At 35.7% G+C, this 16574-nt stretch overlaps 1 protein-coding gene across 1 annotated transcript in view; it reads left to right on the top strand.

The window, feature by feature from the left end:
• The window catches only part of norpA (no receptor potential A), an 84623-nt gene extending 69050 nt beyond the window's left edge, over positions 1-15573 (top strand). The window contains exons 10-23 of the mRNA XM_073092657.1: positions 1927-2185; positions 2785-2970; positions 3638-3791; positions 4212-4369; positions 4865-5071; positions 5671-5835; positions 6429-6633; positions 7169-7300; positions 10930-11110; positions 12369-12572; positions 13092-13248; positions 13423-13512; positions 13955-14069; positions 14958-15573. Of these exons, the coding sequence (XP_072948758.1) occupies positions 1927-2185; positions 2785-2970; positions 3638-3791; positions 4212-4369; positions 4865-5071; positions 5671-5835; positions 6429-6633; positions 7169-7300; positions 10930-11110; positions 12369-12572; positions 13092-13248; positions 13423-13512; positions 13955-14023 (2167 nt within the window). The 3' untranslated portion in view covers positions 14024-14069; positions 14958-15573. The remainder of the gene's footprint in view (positions 1-1926; positions 2186-2784; positions 2971-3637; positions 3792-4211; positions 4370-4864; positions 5072-5670; positions 5836-6428; positions 6634-7168; positions 7301-10929; positions 11111-12368; positions 12573-13091; positions 13249-13422; positions 13513-13954; positions 14070-14957) is intronic.
• Positions 15574-16574: the final 1001 nt, after the last annotated feature.

Genomic DNA, 16574 nt, shown 5'->3' with positions numbered 1-16574 from the left:
CTTGTTGGTGGTAGCAGAAACAAAGGTCTATAAGCTGATTGGCTATCTGCAAGTTGTTTATCATGATAAAAAATAACATAGGTAGAATCCGCGCTAAACTTCTAGTCCGCTCTGAACATAGAAACAAGTCGCGTCGCAACAGCAAATTGTAGATATTAGCGGGACGAAGACAGCGCGGTACCCCCCCCCCCGGCACCCCCCGCTGCCCGCTCTCGCCCGCGGGGACACCGCGCAGTTAGTGTGCCCTTACGTTGCTACCGAGTATATGCTTGTAGTTGTGTTCGACCGCATTGGCTCTCTAACGTAGCGTGCAACAACTTCAGAGCCGACTAAAAGTTTGGCGCGGACTCTACGTGTAACGTTGTATAGTATAATTTAAATGTGATACCAGAAAGCATACTGTATATAAAAACATTTTGATAAGATCTATTTCCGTCTTATGATAATTTATGTTTTACAATAACACTTTCCAACTATAAATTGATTTTACTCTTAAAATCTAGGGTGACTGTATCCCTGCGCACCGGTCGTGAATCAAAATGGGACTCATAGAGTACACAAGGGTGTATTAACACAGTGTGATATACCTTTGTGGTGCTCTGTGATGTTCGTATGTCGACGTTCATCGGTATATAAAGAAGAAAGAATAATTTTGAATAGGAAGAGACAAGAGATCTTAACAGAAGATAGAAGAAGTGTGAATCGTTGATCCTTCCAGAAATAATCACATAAGGCAAGACTGTTTCTGGAAGCATTAAAGATTTATGTATCGCCATTAACAACCCAATATTACTCTAGGACGGATTTCATCACACAAGAAAATACTAAGTATGAGATTTGTGCTTATGAAAAACTAGATACATTTTCATCAGTGTATTTAACTTATAATATTTTTTACAGCCCAAAATATTTTTTTGACAATTTATGATAGTATTATTATTATATTAATGAATTGCGTGACAAATAATGTTTGACATTTATATATAAATAATAATTATTTCTGTGTATATTCATCTGATAATTTGTTAATGTTATAAATAATCTTGGTTTGAATAATTTCGTACTACCTGACTGTATATTTGCACGACTTAAAGGCAAGATAAGAGGATATTATACTTTGTGTCAACACTGATTGTTCCTTATTTAGCAAATAAAGATTATGATTATAATTATGAATTCATAATTCTAGACTAGTCATAATCCTAGCCTGTCTAATATTGGAAGGGCCCTTGACGGTTTAAACCGATTTATGATTTCGTTTATATTTTACAATAAAAAACATTTTACAATTTACAATGGTGATAGATTTTACAATGATGATAAATGTTTCATTTTAGGTATTTGTCTTTTAAAACAAAATTTCAATGGCGATATGTTTGGATTGTTGATTTTCTGAATGTGAATAAATGATAGTTGATTTACTAAATATTGTAGTCAAAATAAATTTTGACTTTGACTACACCATCATCAACCCATTATTGCTGGCACTGGTCACTTTTCAGAATAAGAAGGATTATCCCATAGACAACCGCTCGCCAAGTGTGTATTGGTAGACTTCAGATACCTTTGAGATTTTTTTTAAATCTCTTAGGTGTGCAGGTTTCCTCACGATGTTTTCATTCACCGTTTTAAGCAAGTGATAATTAATTTCCATAATTAATACGCACATAACTTCGAAAAATCAGAAGTGCGTGCCTGGGATTTGAATCTCGGACCTCTCGTTTGAGCGGCCGAGTTCCTTAACAATTAGGCTATCACACCTGAGAGATTCATAAAAAAAAATTTCAAAGATATGTGAAGTCTACCAATACGCACTTGGCCAGCACGGTGGACTATGGCCTAACCCTTCTCATTATGAGAGGAGACCCGTAACCAAAAGTGGGACAGTATCTGTGTGGGTTGTTGATGATGATGACATACCTACAGATGCGTGGAGCTGGACTGCTGGGACGGCAAAGGAGAAGACGAAGAACCCATCATCACCCACGGAATGGCGATGTGCACGGATATCTTATTCAAAGACGTTATCTACGCGTTGAGGGACACTGCCTTCGTGACCTCCGACTACCCCGTCATCCTCTCCTTTGAGAACCATTGCTGCAAGGCGCAACAGTACAAGCTCGCGAAGTACTGTGATGAGATCCTCGGGGATCTCCTGTTGAAGGAACCCTTGCCGGAACACCCCGTAAGTTGTGTGGAGTTTACGCATGTTGTCACTGATGTGTGGTAGGATGGGATGACTAATAATGCTTTCATGTTTTGGGTTCATTGAAGACTAACACTTAACATTCAATTATCATTTTATTTGTATAGTATTTATAAGTAAAGGTTACGTAAGTATATAATATAGATTAATTAAAATAAATCATTATAATTTTTACATATTTTTGGTCAACCCACATTTTTTCAACAATCATGGCTGTATCAAATAACTTGGAAATATGCATGATTCGTCAAATAGGTAGTACAAAATACCAGATAAATCCAAATTTATTTGTTATAGAACTTAACACCTATGTTACCTAAATAGGTGACATGAGTAAATACTCACGCACACTCATGAAAAATGCCTTCTGACACACATTATTACTAGTTAAAATCGACACTAGTTTAAAACAATACTTGCAATGTCATTAAATCAATTATTAAATTAGTATATAGACTTTCCCAAGTTGCGGAGAAAGACCCATTTCCAGTAGTGGGACAAAAACCTCTGAACTCGCTAAGACCAAAAAAGTAGTTCTACAAACACAGCTATACGCCAAACAGAAAACTACCTTTCAGTTGGAGCCCGGGGTGCCGTTGCCACCGCCCTCAGCTCTCAAGCGGAAGATCATGATCAAGAACAAGCGGCTCAAGCCCGAAGTGGAGAAGCAGGAGTTGGAGCTGTTCAGGCAAGGGCAGTTTGTCATCGAGGATGAGATTAAAGAAGATGCGTCGGCTGTTAAACAACCAGCTGCTGAACCGAAGGTAGGTTTGGATCTTTTGACCTGGTACCTGAAGTATTCAGAGAAAAGTTAAACTTTTATCTGAATGGTTTTAAAACGCTCAGAAAAAAATCTATTATTTCATTAAGTTAAATCATCAAATTTTACTTTCGCATGGATCCAGATGTTAATTTTGCTTTCGTAAGATCTAAAACTTTGTGAACAATATACATTGCACATGGGTTAGTATTTAACTTGTACTTTCTATTTGCAATACAATACGGTAGTTAAAGATGTTCCAGCCCTCACTAATTGTGAAAAAGCTTTGTTAAGAATTATGGTACCTGATGATATTATCACTGATATTATCATATGAGTGATATTGTCATAATTTCAAGGTGGTAGAACTCTCTGTGGTTTGAATCCGACGGCACAACTGGCACACCTTTTTCTGCTTTATAACAGCAGTGTGAGCTGTGAACCGTTGCTGTTTTCTGGTTTAAATTAGGTTCTGGTTAAACTTAGCCCCCAGGAGAAGCATCGTATGTGCAGCCAATCTCAAATATGTATTTAATCTTATCTAGGGTTGATTATTGATGTCCATGTGCGGCAATACCCACCGAAAAGAGCAAGCTTAGGTACTATTAGGTGGTCTGCTTTCCTTTTCTCCATATTATAAAAAACATTTCTAATAAAAAAAATCCCCCCAGCCGGAGGAGGCGCCCCCCGAGGCGGGCGCGGCGGAGGACGGGGCGCCGGCGCCGGTGCAGTACACGGGCTCCACCACCAACGTGCACCCCTGGCTCTCCTCCATGGTCAACTACGCGCAGCCCATCAAGTTCCAGAGCTTCGAGGAGGCCGAGAGTAAGTAAACCCCACCCTCCCTTTCAATGTAATATACACTTCCAGCCTTTTCATATTTATAAACTGAATCAATTTTATGATTCATTTACGTTTACAAATAGCATTTCCCATACGGTGTGTATTAACGTATTTATATCTACCGTAATACAGTCGCGTAGACACGGGTCGTGCCTATCGAAATATTAAAAAAGTATATTATTTTGTTTGCCCGTGTTTGACACGTTCAATGTCTGTACGTAGAAATAGACTTCGCCTCACATGTGGGCAGATCCTAAATTATAATTTTCCAAAAACAAACTATTATGTAGGCTTATTATTACGTAAGTTTAATAAAACATCATAATTACTTTCAATATATAATAAAAATCCATGTTAAATTTTGCATGTATCTTCCACTCACACTTAATAATGTTATTTCAGAGAAGAACATCCACCACAACATGTCGTCGTTCGCGGAGACCACCGGTATGAACTACCTGAAGCAGCAGGCTATAGACTTCGTCAACTACAACAAGCGCCAGATGTCCCGTATCTACCCTAAGGGCACTAGGGCGGATTCCTCTAACTACATGCCTCAGGTAAGTTTCATATGCTATTTATTAAAAAAAATATTGTGCCTTATTCGGCTTAACTGATTAAAAAATAATTTTGATAACGGCCCCTTGTTGGCGTCAGAAACTTACACAGACACGATAGAGGTTTCAGACAATTGGAGAGGATTGGAGCGTTTTATTAAGTGAAGGTTGATTTATCTTTTACTAAAATGACCTAGCTGCTTTTCTGACTATATAAGTCTTCAGTTTTATAAAAACTATGTGTGTTTAAGGTAAATGGTAAGTGGCTACTACTGCCATCTGACATCTGTAATCAACCTCAGGTAAGAGTAGAATCCTACCTGATGTCGGTCACAAACGCGTCGCTATCTTTGAAGACTAAGTAAGAACGCATCGTATGTCTCTTTTACCCCACTCTTGAAACCAGAGCACGGCAACTATCTGTTTATAGGTAAAAATATTGAGCCACCGATGTCATCAGTTTAAAAAACACTTCATACAATACCATGTCCTCCCCAGGTATTCTGGAACGCGGGCTGCCAGATGGTATCCCTGAACTTCCAGACGTCGGACTTGCCGATGCAGCTAAACCAGGGCAAGTTCGAGTACAACGGCAACTGCGGATATCTCCTGAAGCCGGACTTCATGCGGCGCGCTGATCGCAGTTTCGATCCCTTCGCTGATGCGCCAGTGGACGGTGTTATCGCCGCGCAGTGTGCTGTACAGGTGCGTATCCCTTCTAAATTCCCACTCACCCCTTTTTATTTGCTTTTTCTTAAATAGAAAATTGTGTCTTAAGGCTTTGAACGACAAACAATAATATGTTCACGAACAATTCGTTGAATATCTTGCCAAGTAGAACCGGGTACGAATACAACTCGCTGACCTTACCATAAGTAATGGTAAGGTCAGCGAGTAAGTACCTGTGTAAGTACACAGGTCTACTACCTATTCCTTCTCTAACTTCGCGCACACTACCCTTTTCCTCCACTTGTCTCTCTTTTCTTTTTCATGCATAGGTTGTCTGGAAGAGATCGCTACTTAGCGATAAGACCGCCTATTGCATACTGTTTGACCTGTGTATGTATTTTGCTATTATTTAAATTCAACTGTAAGTGCAATAAAGAGATACATAATGTACATAAAGGGTACATAATGTACATAAGGGTAAAAGGTACATAATGACGATGTTGACCGGACTGACTGCGCTCACGCCCTCCTCCACTCCTTCGGTATTTCTCACTCCCCGTCAACAATAGTAGGTACGACTAATAAAAGTAGACGATAATTTTATAGCCAAAATAAAAGCTATACACTCTCCCCAGGTGATAGCCGGGCAGTTCTTATCAGACAAGAAGGTGGGCACATACGTAGAAGTGGACATGTACGGCTTGCCCTCCGACACCATCCGCAAGGAGTTCCGCACGCGCCTCGTGCCCGCTAACGGCCTCAACCCTGTGTATAATGAGGAGCCCTTCTTGTTCCGAAAGGTATTGTATTCATTGTATTGATTTATGTCTCAACTTATTGATGATTTTTAGGTCTGTTTCTGCGGGTAAAGTGCTCCAAATAAAGAACTGCAATGGCGCACTGTAAAATTTAACATCATTGCTCTTGTGCATGATGAAAATGATGCTGCTGCTACTGGATTTTTTTACATATTATTCCAAATGAGTTCAATAAGTTTTGAAGACATAAGTTACCAAGCAAGTCATAACGCCTTTTTGTTATGTATGTATTACGACCTATGGCTACTTACTTTATGCCATCTACGACCCACGACACGATCTTGTTTAAACTTTAAAATGATTGCCTATATCATATCTGATATAGAATGTCTTAAATTTAAGATAATGTTAATAGCTTTTTTATATTTATGATAACGAAATCCCCATCCAAATTGGATCAGGCGTTTTTGAGAAAATCGCCGACATATAAACTTATATTAGACATACATACATACCGGTTGAATACAGAACCTCCTTTATATCTAACCAAACTTTATATTTTTTAAACATTTTTGAGACCTCGTACGATATATTTTGACTCTTTAATGTGACTAATACACTTAAACTCCACCTAGGTCGTCCTCCCAGACTTAGCCGTCCTCCGTTTCGGGGTATATGAAGAGAGCGGCAAACTACTGGGCCAGCGCATATTGCCGCTGGACGGGCTGCAGGCCGGCTACAGGCACATCTCGCTGCGAACTGAGGCCAACTTCCCGATGTCGCTGCCCATGCTGTTCTGTAACATCGAGCTTAAGATCTACGTGCCTGATGGCTTTGAAGGTGATTTGAATTAATATTGGGTGAATTCGAGATTAATACGCATATATTTTTGCAAAAATATAAATTTCATACCTTGTCAAGAGCGCAATATTTAATCTTGACAGAAGAACAAAATTCAAATCTTGCCAGGGGGGTAAAATTAATATCTTGCCAGAATCGCAAAATTTTAATCTTGTCAGGAAGGCAAAATTTAAAGCATGCCAGGGGCGCAAAATTGAAATTTTACCAGGAAGTCAAAATTTAAATCTTATCAGCGGGACACAATTTAAATGTTGCCAGGAGTTTAAAATTGAAATGTTGCCATACGCTCAAAATTCAAGTCTTGCCAGGGGCATAAAATTCAATACTTGCCAGGGGTACAAAATTGAAATGTTGGCAGTAGTGCAAAATTAAAGTCTTGCCAGGGGAGCAAAATTTAAAACCTTACCAGTAGCACTTAGCTATGATGCTGCTGACAATAATCATATTCTCTTACTTCCCCTGTTTGAGTATTAAGACATGAAGTTAATGTTACTCACTTATTGTTTTCATCCAGATTTCATGGCGGCGCTATCGGATCCCCGAGCGTTTATGGGTGCGGCAAAAGAACAGACTGACCGCATGAAGTCCATGGGCATCGAGGAGAGCGGGCCCGAGAAGAAACCAGAAGAAGAAAAAAAGAAAGAAGGTAAGATGGAAACTTACTAAAAGATGTATTGACAAATATCTAAAAGATGTACATATTTAGATATCTGTTCTGGGTCTGGGTGTTTTTGTGTATTTGTTTATGTGTGTGTCCATGGCACCCACGATACAGGGAATTCTAGTGTGGAGCTGTGAATGTAGAAAGCGTTTATTTATTTATTTATTGTATTTTATTTTAATGGCTTTAAAGGGCTTGAAAGGAGTATGTATATTGTTCCTGCTTGTGATAAAGCTGATTAAAGAAGAGTTTCAACTTAATCCTTAAGGAGAGTAAATCATAAAAGGGGTTTGATTATGAATGGGCGACAAAATTTTTAAACAAGGTAGTGAAATAAAAACTAAAGACGTTAGACTTTGTAAACAGGGTAATTTTTATTCTGACACTATTTTCAATCCATGCGCATTAAATGGCAATTATTTTGAAACAGACAAATACTTGAAATATATTTATTTGTACAGATTATATTATCAACAAATATATCACGTTGGCGTACATTCCAAGTTTATTTATAAATTTAATGGATAATATTTCAAACACTATCTTAGGAACAAATAAATTAGTTTAATCTCATCCTAAATCTATTGGCTTCTTGAATGATATCCAAGGTTAAAGATGATTTCAACATTTCATTTTTGATGGGATCGTTAAAATAAATGGGCTGTAAAAATAAGTGAGATGTGTTGAAATAAATACAGCACACGCCAGAAAAACTGAAAAAACTTTATGCAAAACACTGGTATATCAGTCAAATGGGTGTGCAGTAAAGCCATCATGATCATCAACCAATTACTGTCCCACTGCTGGGCTCGGTTCTCTGTCAGAGTGAGAAGGATTAGACCATAGTCCACCGTGCTGGCCAAATGAGTATTCGTAGACTTCACATACCTTTCAAGATTTTTTTTATAAATCTCGCAGTATCGCCACGCTTACCAATATTGGTTTCTAAGGAGGCAGCGCATAGTCTCATAACAACTACCTACTAGAGACCGTTTATACTTATAGACATTGGACGTGTCAGACACGGGCCATGGCAGACAAAATCATATTTTTCTATACAATATCACAGTCATGATTCATGGCTGTTTGGCTGTGCTACGGTAGATATAAAAATACGTCAATTCACATTGTAGGTACAGGTCAATATTTTTTGTCTGCCACGGGACACGTCTGCCATGCTCTATGTCTGTCAATATACATAAATAAACCTCTTTGTGGATTACATTGACTAATAAAGACTGAAACTAAAATCTCCGAGACTACTAATCTTGACCAATAAATAATTTTCATACGATTTCCGAGCAAAACATTCACCTATGCTACATTAACGTGGAAAGCGGCCTTGTATCTAAATAAACATAACTAGAAACGATTTCGGTGGGCTGTTTATATTGCCGTGAGGTGGCCGAAATCATAATATACGTACGCGTTAACCGGCAACTAATGCACGCTATGACATGAGGTATTTTAGGATGCCAGATGCAAAGCGCAAGGCATAAGCGGAGGCGATTTTGTTGATAATATCCTCCACCTGCTGTAACGATGACATTGTTTTATATATGTTCTCCACCTTTATCCTTAAATGCTTATTTTAGTTTTTTTTTTTTTACTTATAAATATGGAAAAATGATAAATGTTATAAAAGATTATATATAGAGAGACACTGTTATTTTTGATTTTACAACCAAAAGTTATGAACAAAAGTTGTAAAATATTTGTAATTTGAGACCATATATAGTTCGGCGGATACAGCGTGAAAACCCGTTTTAAGATGGCGACAAAGGGACAAAAGTTGCTACCCCACAAATTAGGATTTAGGTTTACACTTAACATCCTCTGGCTTTTGCACGATCAGGACCAAAATTTGTAACAATTCAACGGATTATAAAACGATATTTTCAAATATTGGTCTCATAAAAGAATACGCGTTCGCTTATCACTTACGCTCCAGTCCCCGCGGTAGTTTTCATCCGTGCTGATATTAGTTAAACATTGCCAGTCGAATGCTAGTCCACATACGCTCTATATTAGAGATCGCGCGCCTTCCTCGAGTTTCCGTCCAATCAGTGTAAATCTTAACGCTTTTAAAATACTGTTTACAAATACAATGTAAGATTGAGTTGTGGTGCGAAAACATTCGCGTGGGCTGCGTGGAATTTAATGATCCTGAAATAATCGCTGTTTGAAACTTCAACGCTTTGTTATTCGTGTGTGTGTGTGATTGATTTTGTGATAGTGACGTCTATGTGGTTTAGGAGGAATTTTTGAGGTCGAAATCGACTCATATTATTAAGACGGTTTGTGCTTTAAAACGGTGACGCTTAATTTTGTTTCATTTATATAAAAAAAGGAATTTGAATACACGTCAATTTCTTATTATTAAAACTTTTGGGAAATTAAACGGTATGTCAATTTGAATAGATCACAAACAGAATAACAACAGGCTAATTAATCGTGTGAAGTCAAAGTGTACTTGATTCGTCAATTAAGCAAATGAAGTGCTTACGCGAATAATGTCCTAGACATTTAGTGACACTATAAATACGCATATACAGTTGTCCAGTTTGTATTCGAACGGGAATAGTAAAGTAGTGGTTTGTTCGTAAACTATACCGATTTATTAATCGTAAACACTTGGTGAATTATCAAAACATCTTGCAAACGTATTTTCGAAGCCAAACAAATGCTTAAACGGTACCATAAGAAAATGCACCCAGACTCTTCAACAGGTCAGTGTATTGGTAATTTCGTAGAATTAAATGAAATTCAATTGTTCATATTCTAAAATAACTATCTAAATAAATATTACGTATGTGGCGAGGATAATGTAATTAAAACTGCGAATAAATATAATTTCAAAACAACTTCAGGTACCGCAAAACAATTTTAATTTTAAAATAAGTTTTGCATACTTATATAAATCTGTATTCGTAATCAAAGAGCTGTTAATTTCAAAATAACTGCCAATTTTACTTATTTCCTTGCATAAAATTAAAATCTGGTAAAAAAATATCTTGCTTGAAAAACGTGAAAACATCTAAATTAGATTGTTTACTAGTAAACTACACAATAATGTGTGTTACGAATGTCCTTAGACGGTTCCAACTCACCTTTTGGTTACTCATCGTATTGTTTATCAGCCTAGATCGTAAAATCCAAAATTTCCGAGAATCGACTTACACATTTCATGATGAGTTAGCAGTGAATTGTTTCAATACAAATAGAAATAATATATAGGGGCATTTATTACTTCTTGCTCCTTAACTATATGTGAGCAAGAAAAATGTTTAAAATATAGACAGATATTATTTAATTTTAAGTTCAATACTGTCATCTAAACCAGAATTTCTTAAATTGAATATCGTGGAAAAGACGCAAGTGTTCCGCGAAAATATAGATGCTATGGAATCGTGAAATTATTTTTGTAGGATAATTGTTTCCAGGACTATGAATAATAATTCGGAAAGAAAGACTTATTTGTGCAGAACATATACGATTGTAGAAATAATTTTATGATTTCCCTATAATAAATGACGGACGCACCTATATTACGAGTATTTGTTTCGTAATATAAAAAGTTTAGAAACCCTATCTAACTTTTTTCGATTTTCCAGAGCCACCTCTAGTCTTCGAGCCAGTGACGGTAGAGAGTCTTCAGAAGGACAAGAACTTCCTGAAGACCGGCAAGAAGCAGCAGAAGGACCTGGAGACGATGAGAAAGCGTCACCAGAAGGAGAAGATGACATTGCAGAAGCAGCAATGCGCTGCGTTGGAGAAGATGATCAAGGGAAAAAAGTAAGTTTTGGCCTTAGCGATATCGTTATTTTGGTTTTTCGAAAGTATTTATTGTTTAATAGTTTTTTTTAGGAAATATCTAGTCGAAATGGACAAACAAAAGTTTAGAAACTATGATTTTTTAAACCATTGCCATTTGCGAAGGGCAAACAGGCCCGTGACTTCAGTAGATTTTTAACCGATTTTCAAATTATATCTAGTTTTAAAAGCATGCTAAGCCATGTATCCCGATTGTTTTAATTGTTGACCTAGGCCTAGTGGGCGGTTGGAAGGCATCCGCAATGGGTTGACGTGGGTCGTAATTTTCAAATCCGCATTTAATCGAACGGACTAAGTAATAATCATCTAAATGTAATGGCAATTTATGTCCATAAATAAGACGATTAAATTTGGATCGGAAGGATATATTGTGGCTATGCATGTTATAAATTAAAGTATTATTCTAATCGAGTGACTCTTGCCAATTAATTCGCGTCTTGTTTACATCTGTAAACATAAAATTCAGAATGCAATTTGGCTTTTAGTTTCGCATCTTCATTAAGTTTCTGTTTATGTATTTGTAAGACAAATATATAATTAAAGTAGATTTTTCCGCATTTTTAAATCAAGATAATAAATTAAATTTACGTAATATATTTCTAATCTCGATGTTATATTGATTGGTAGTCAAAATAGTTTACCGGTATTTATCTCGATCTTTTCAATTTGTTTTACAAAATTTTATACGAAAAATGATGCATATAAAAACAAACGTACATTTCTGTAACGGTAAAGTTAAATAATAATTGACGCGAAACCGGAAAAAAAAGAATTGATAACAATGATCATTCTAATAAGCATAAGATACTCACGATACCTTATTTTTTTTATTTTTCCAATTTATCATACTCAATCGCATAGATCGCAGATTTGGCAAAATATTGGCATAAAAGTAAGCTGCCCGTAGACCTACAATAACAATGTTATTACAATACAATACTTTTTAATCTACAATAAGATTGAAAGGCGCTCTGACTCCAAACGAGCAATTGTATTAGCACAGTAATACGAACTGCACAATGTTTTACAGTATGCAAAAAAAAAATGGTGCAATAAAAATTAAACTCACTCAAACTTTCGTTTAATCATTGCGCAATTTTCAATATTAACCCTAAACGTTCAATAATATTGTACAATTCGCAATATTGCACAATATAATTGACCGTTTAGGCGGCCTTATCTTAAAGTTGATCTTACTAAACACGCACTGCCTCCACAGCAAGGAGCAACTGAGCAACGACGAGGCCTTCCGCAAGCTGGTGAACGAGCAATCGGCCGCGTGGAGCGAGCTGGTGGCCAAGCACCGCGTGGAGGAGTGGGCCAGCGCGCGCACGCGGCTCGACGAGCAGCGCGACCTGCTCAAGAAGATGATGGAGCAGACGCAGCTGGGGCAGATGAAGCAGCTCGAGGCCAAGCATGACAGGTGATGGCTTTACAAGTTAAAGGACCTTGAGGGAAAATGACTGGAGTATCTGAGTCTGAGCTGAGCTGGTCTTCAAATACTGATTTCAAGAGTGAGCGAGTGAATGAATGAGATAAAAAAGATAATAAAACTAAATCGACTAGGGCATGCAGCAACTCGAAGGTGATGATATAGAAATAAAGAATACGGAGGGTATTTAAAATTCATCGCGCAAAACGTCACACAACATTAATAAGACCCTTGAAGCAGAAAATAAAATTTCTGCTCTATACGGAAGTTCTCCGTTTATTTCCGCGGATTGCGACCATTCCGTAAAGTGAAATAAAACTTAATTTTTCCTATTTATATATATTATTGTTAATCGGAGTAAAAACTTCAACAATATCACAGTACTTACCTTGATAAAAATATGAACAAGTCCATTGGCTATTGAAATTCTAGTTAATACTAAATTGTTGTTCACCAGATCACTGTAACTTTAATAAGAAAAGAAGTACATTATTTAAATAACAATTTCAGGGAACTGAAGGAAATGAACACACGCCAGGCGAAGATCAGCGTGGAAACTAGCAAAGAAGTGGCCAACGACAAGACGCTGAAGACCAAACAGGAGAAGGACAGGCGGCTGCGAGAGAAGAAGCAGAATAACATCAAGAAGTTTATGGACGAAAAGAAGGTAAAATATATTTTTTTCGTAAATATTTAAAAAATGGCAAACATCTTCAATGTTTGACTCCTGTCAACTCAACTTATCCCTAAGAACAGCAAGGAAGGATCGACTTGAGATAATTTCAGTTGTATTTGAAATTGGCTTAGTTTAGAATTTAATTACTTTTTACGGTTTGTGCAGAATCAAACCATCAAACAAAATCGTGAGAAGGAAAAGCTGAAGGCCACACACGACAAGCAAGCGGAGGAACTGTCTAAGGATGTTGATAAGGTAACTCAATAAACTAACTTTTCAATTGTGTTTTCTTTGCAAACTTGTTTCGAATGAACCAAGTTTTGGATCTAAAGTCGACAGCCCATTGGCCACAAAATTTTAGAAATAGGTGTTTGATTGTGGACTGTATTTTCGGGGTCCTTGCAGCCAATATTAATAATTTCACAAGAAAACTTCGGAGTAATAAAAAAACATGTATTCTGTTGCGTGTCGTATGCGGAAGGTGCCAGTGTTGTCATCTTATTACAAACATTAAAAAACTATTGGTGTTGCTAGCCAATTTTTTTTTTTTCATAATTATCACATCTTTAATAAGGTTTTTCATTTCATTGCATGTATTTGAAGTTAGAAAATTTCATTTCTTTTTAAATTTTTATCTAATTTATTTTAATTTGTTCTCATTAGGAGTCTATTCTATAGAACCTTTTTAAATTTTCAGCTGATCGAGCTGTACAAGATGGAGGAATCCGAATTTGAAATGGCCAGTAAGACGGAGTTCTTTGCATGAAAGTACCCCGACATTGCTCCACTGTTGGAGCAAATGACTTGAAAAAGTGAGTGCTAAAGTGATCTCTTCATAGCTATAACGTAGTGCTAATTAACTTATTTTGTGTAATTTGAACTATCTGCCGTCGGAGTGCTTTTGGAAGGACATTTTGAAAAAGTGGAGGGATTTTTACAGACAGTTTCAGATAAGGGTGTGGTATATACGGAGGAAAATTAAATATGAATAAATTGTTTAGATAATTATATAATTCGAATCATTAAAGATTAGAATCGTAGACAGCCAACTATATTTCTCACTCGCACGATATACGGAGCGGCGAACGTGGTCAGTACTTAGTACCATAATAAATTGTAGTCTTTAAGGATTCGCATTATACCATTCTAATTGAAATAATTATAATTCACATATGTTTAACTGCATCTAAGGGTATATATCGATCCTTTATACCTATGGGTGCAATATATGCAAACTTCATTTATCTAAATAATTTAATAAAATATTTCATACCATTGTTAGTATTGCCCAGTTATATTTGTTATCATTGTGAACTGTATTGTGGGCCCTAAGGGCCTTTTCTTATCACGCGTATGTCCGCATGCGTGTATTACATTCGTGCCTAAATAAACTTGTTGCAGTCTTTCTGCAACTTGTATATGTGAAGCTTAAATGCCATGAAAGGCATCTATGAAACGAGAGGATGGGAATGGTACGCGTGCGAATCAAATCCGCATGCGGGCTCAAATCTGCGTGACAGGAAAAAGGCTCTAAAAGGCAATAGTCGTCTACCATTTTTCATAACGATGGCAGTTAATCTAAATTTTATTAAATATAAATAAATTATGATTGTGTAAGTCAAGCTAGTTTACCAACAAGTAGATGCTAGTTGCTTTTATTTTAGTAATTTATTTAAAAAAATATTTTTGTTGATTTAAAGGTGTCGTTATGGTGTCAGAATACTGCAAACATCATGAAAGAGAGTGGAGGTTGATACACTTGTATTATTTATAAAAGAAAATAATCACGTGAATAAAAGCAGTAGGCACATAATGTTACACATATTACATCACTGGGAATCTTTGTCGTGGGTGCTGGACACATACAACCATACATCCAGACCTAGAACAGAAATATAAATTCATAATTGAGATCTGCCAGGCCGGAAATCAAATCCAGGCGCATTCTACATATGACAACTAAAGTAATGCAGAATTTTATAAATAATTTAGTTAAATTAAATTCAATTATAACTATAAATTAATATATTTTTACAATTAATCATTTTATTATTTTTTGAGAAAAGCCATTTGTACAAGTTGGTAAATTGGCGTATGAAATTTTTAAACATCGTAAAGGAACTATTTAATAATACATACCTAGGTTAATATTAAATCCAGATTTTTATAGATCTTTTAGAATGTTGATAAATTTTCTGAAAAGCATTGTATATCTGCTTTGTTACAATTACTTCGAATATAACTATAATTTATATTATTTATTTTGTAAATACTTGACTTAAATTGAGGTATTTTCAAAGTTATTGTCTAATATCCTCTTTTGTAAATATTGTTGAAAATATTACTAAAAAAATAAAAATATTACTGGAAATTTTCCCATAAATATATCTTTGTATGTGCAAAAAATATTTCTTATACTGAATATGAGGCACAATAAATTCTAATACACACACAACCATGAAAATAGAAAATTCTTCATCTATATCTATCATATATTTCGATGTCTTCCCAACCTGGAATCAATTCCAAAATTCCGCTTGGCACTGACATGGTGACTATATTGTGCCAACATTTCCAACATATAACTTTTCTGTAATATTTTCTATATTTTTGTCCTTAATCTTGTTCCTTAACCGGACCGGAAAATAATATATTAGCCAATTTGATCTTCCAAGTTCTAGGTTGATTCAAGTTTACCTGCTTAGTTACAATTCATAGGTTAACCTTACACAATTGCCAAAGATGTTGAGATAAATGCCAAAAATATACAAAGAAAACATTTTTTACTTCTTTAAACGGGCATTTATCAATCTCTAAGATGAGGGGTAACTTGTTATTTTAAATAAAGCATTTAATTATTTTATTTCTTATGCAATTTCTATTTTAAAATAATTATTTTATACTGCACTCCTAAAGCTGCATTTCTTGAGTGTGAGTCCTCAAATAAATAAAATTGTAACATTGCACACTTACATTTTATTATTTTATTATAAAACAATATTTACGTGTAAATTGTTGTAGATACCTTTTTCAATTGTCTTCAAGGAAGAACTGAAATAATAACGAATTCTTAAAACAGTAAAGTGTTTTTTTTTTTTCACTATTAAAATTATGTAAAGCTTACATACTTTGAATTAGTGTTTAAAAAGTAGAATATAACAGTTAAACATTCTAAATATTTCATAATATTGTTATTAAAAATATTTCAGTATTTTTAATTTTACTGTATCAGTACATAATTATATTTAAAAATATATATTTTATTTTATTATTAAAAAAGTATATACTTTAAAATACGTGGGGGATTTGTTTTAATG

Source organism: Epargyreus clarus, unplaced genomic scaffold, assembly GCF_041222505.1.
Source record: "Epargyreus clarus isolate Ecla_fem2 unplaced genomic scaffold, WU_Ecla_fem_2.2 ptg000001l, whole genome shotgun sequence".
Taxonomy (NCBI): domain Eukaryota; kingdom Metazoa; phylum Arthropoda; class Insecta; order Lepidoptera; family Hesperiidae; genus Epargyreus; species Epargyreus clarus.
This window is presented reverse-complemented; position numbering and strand designations above follow the sequence as displayed.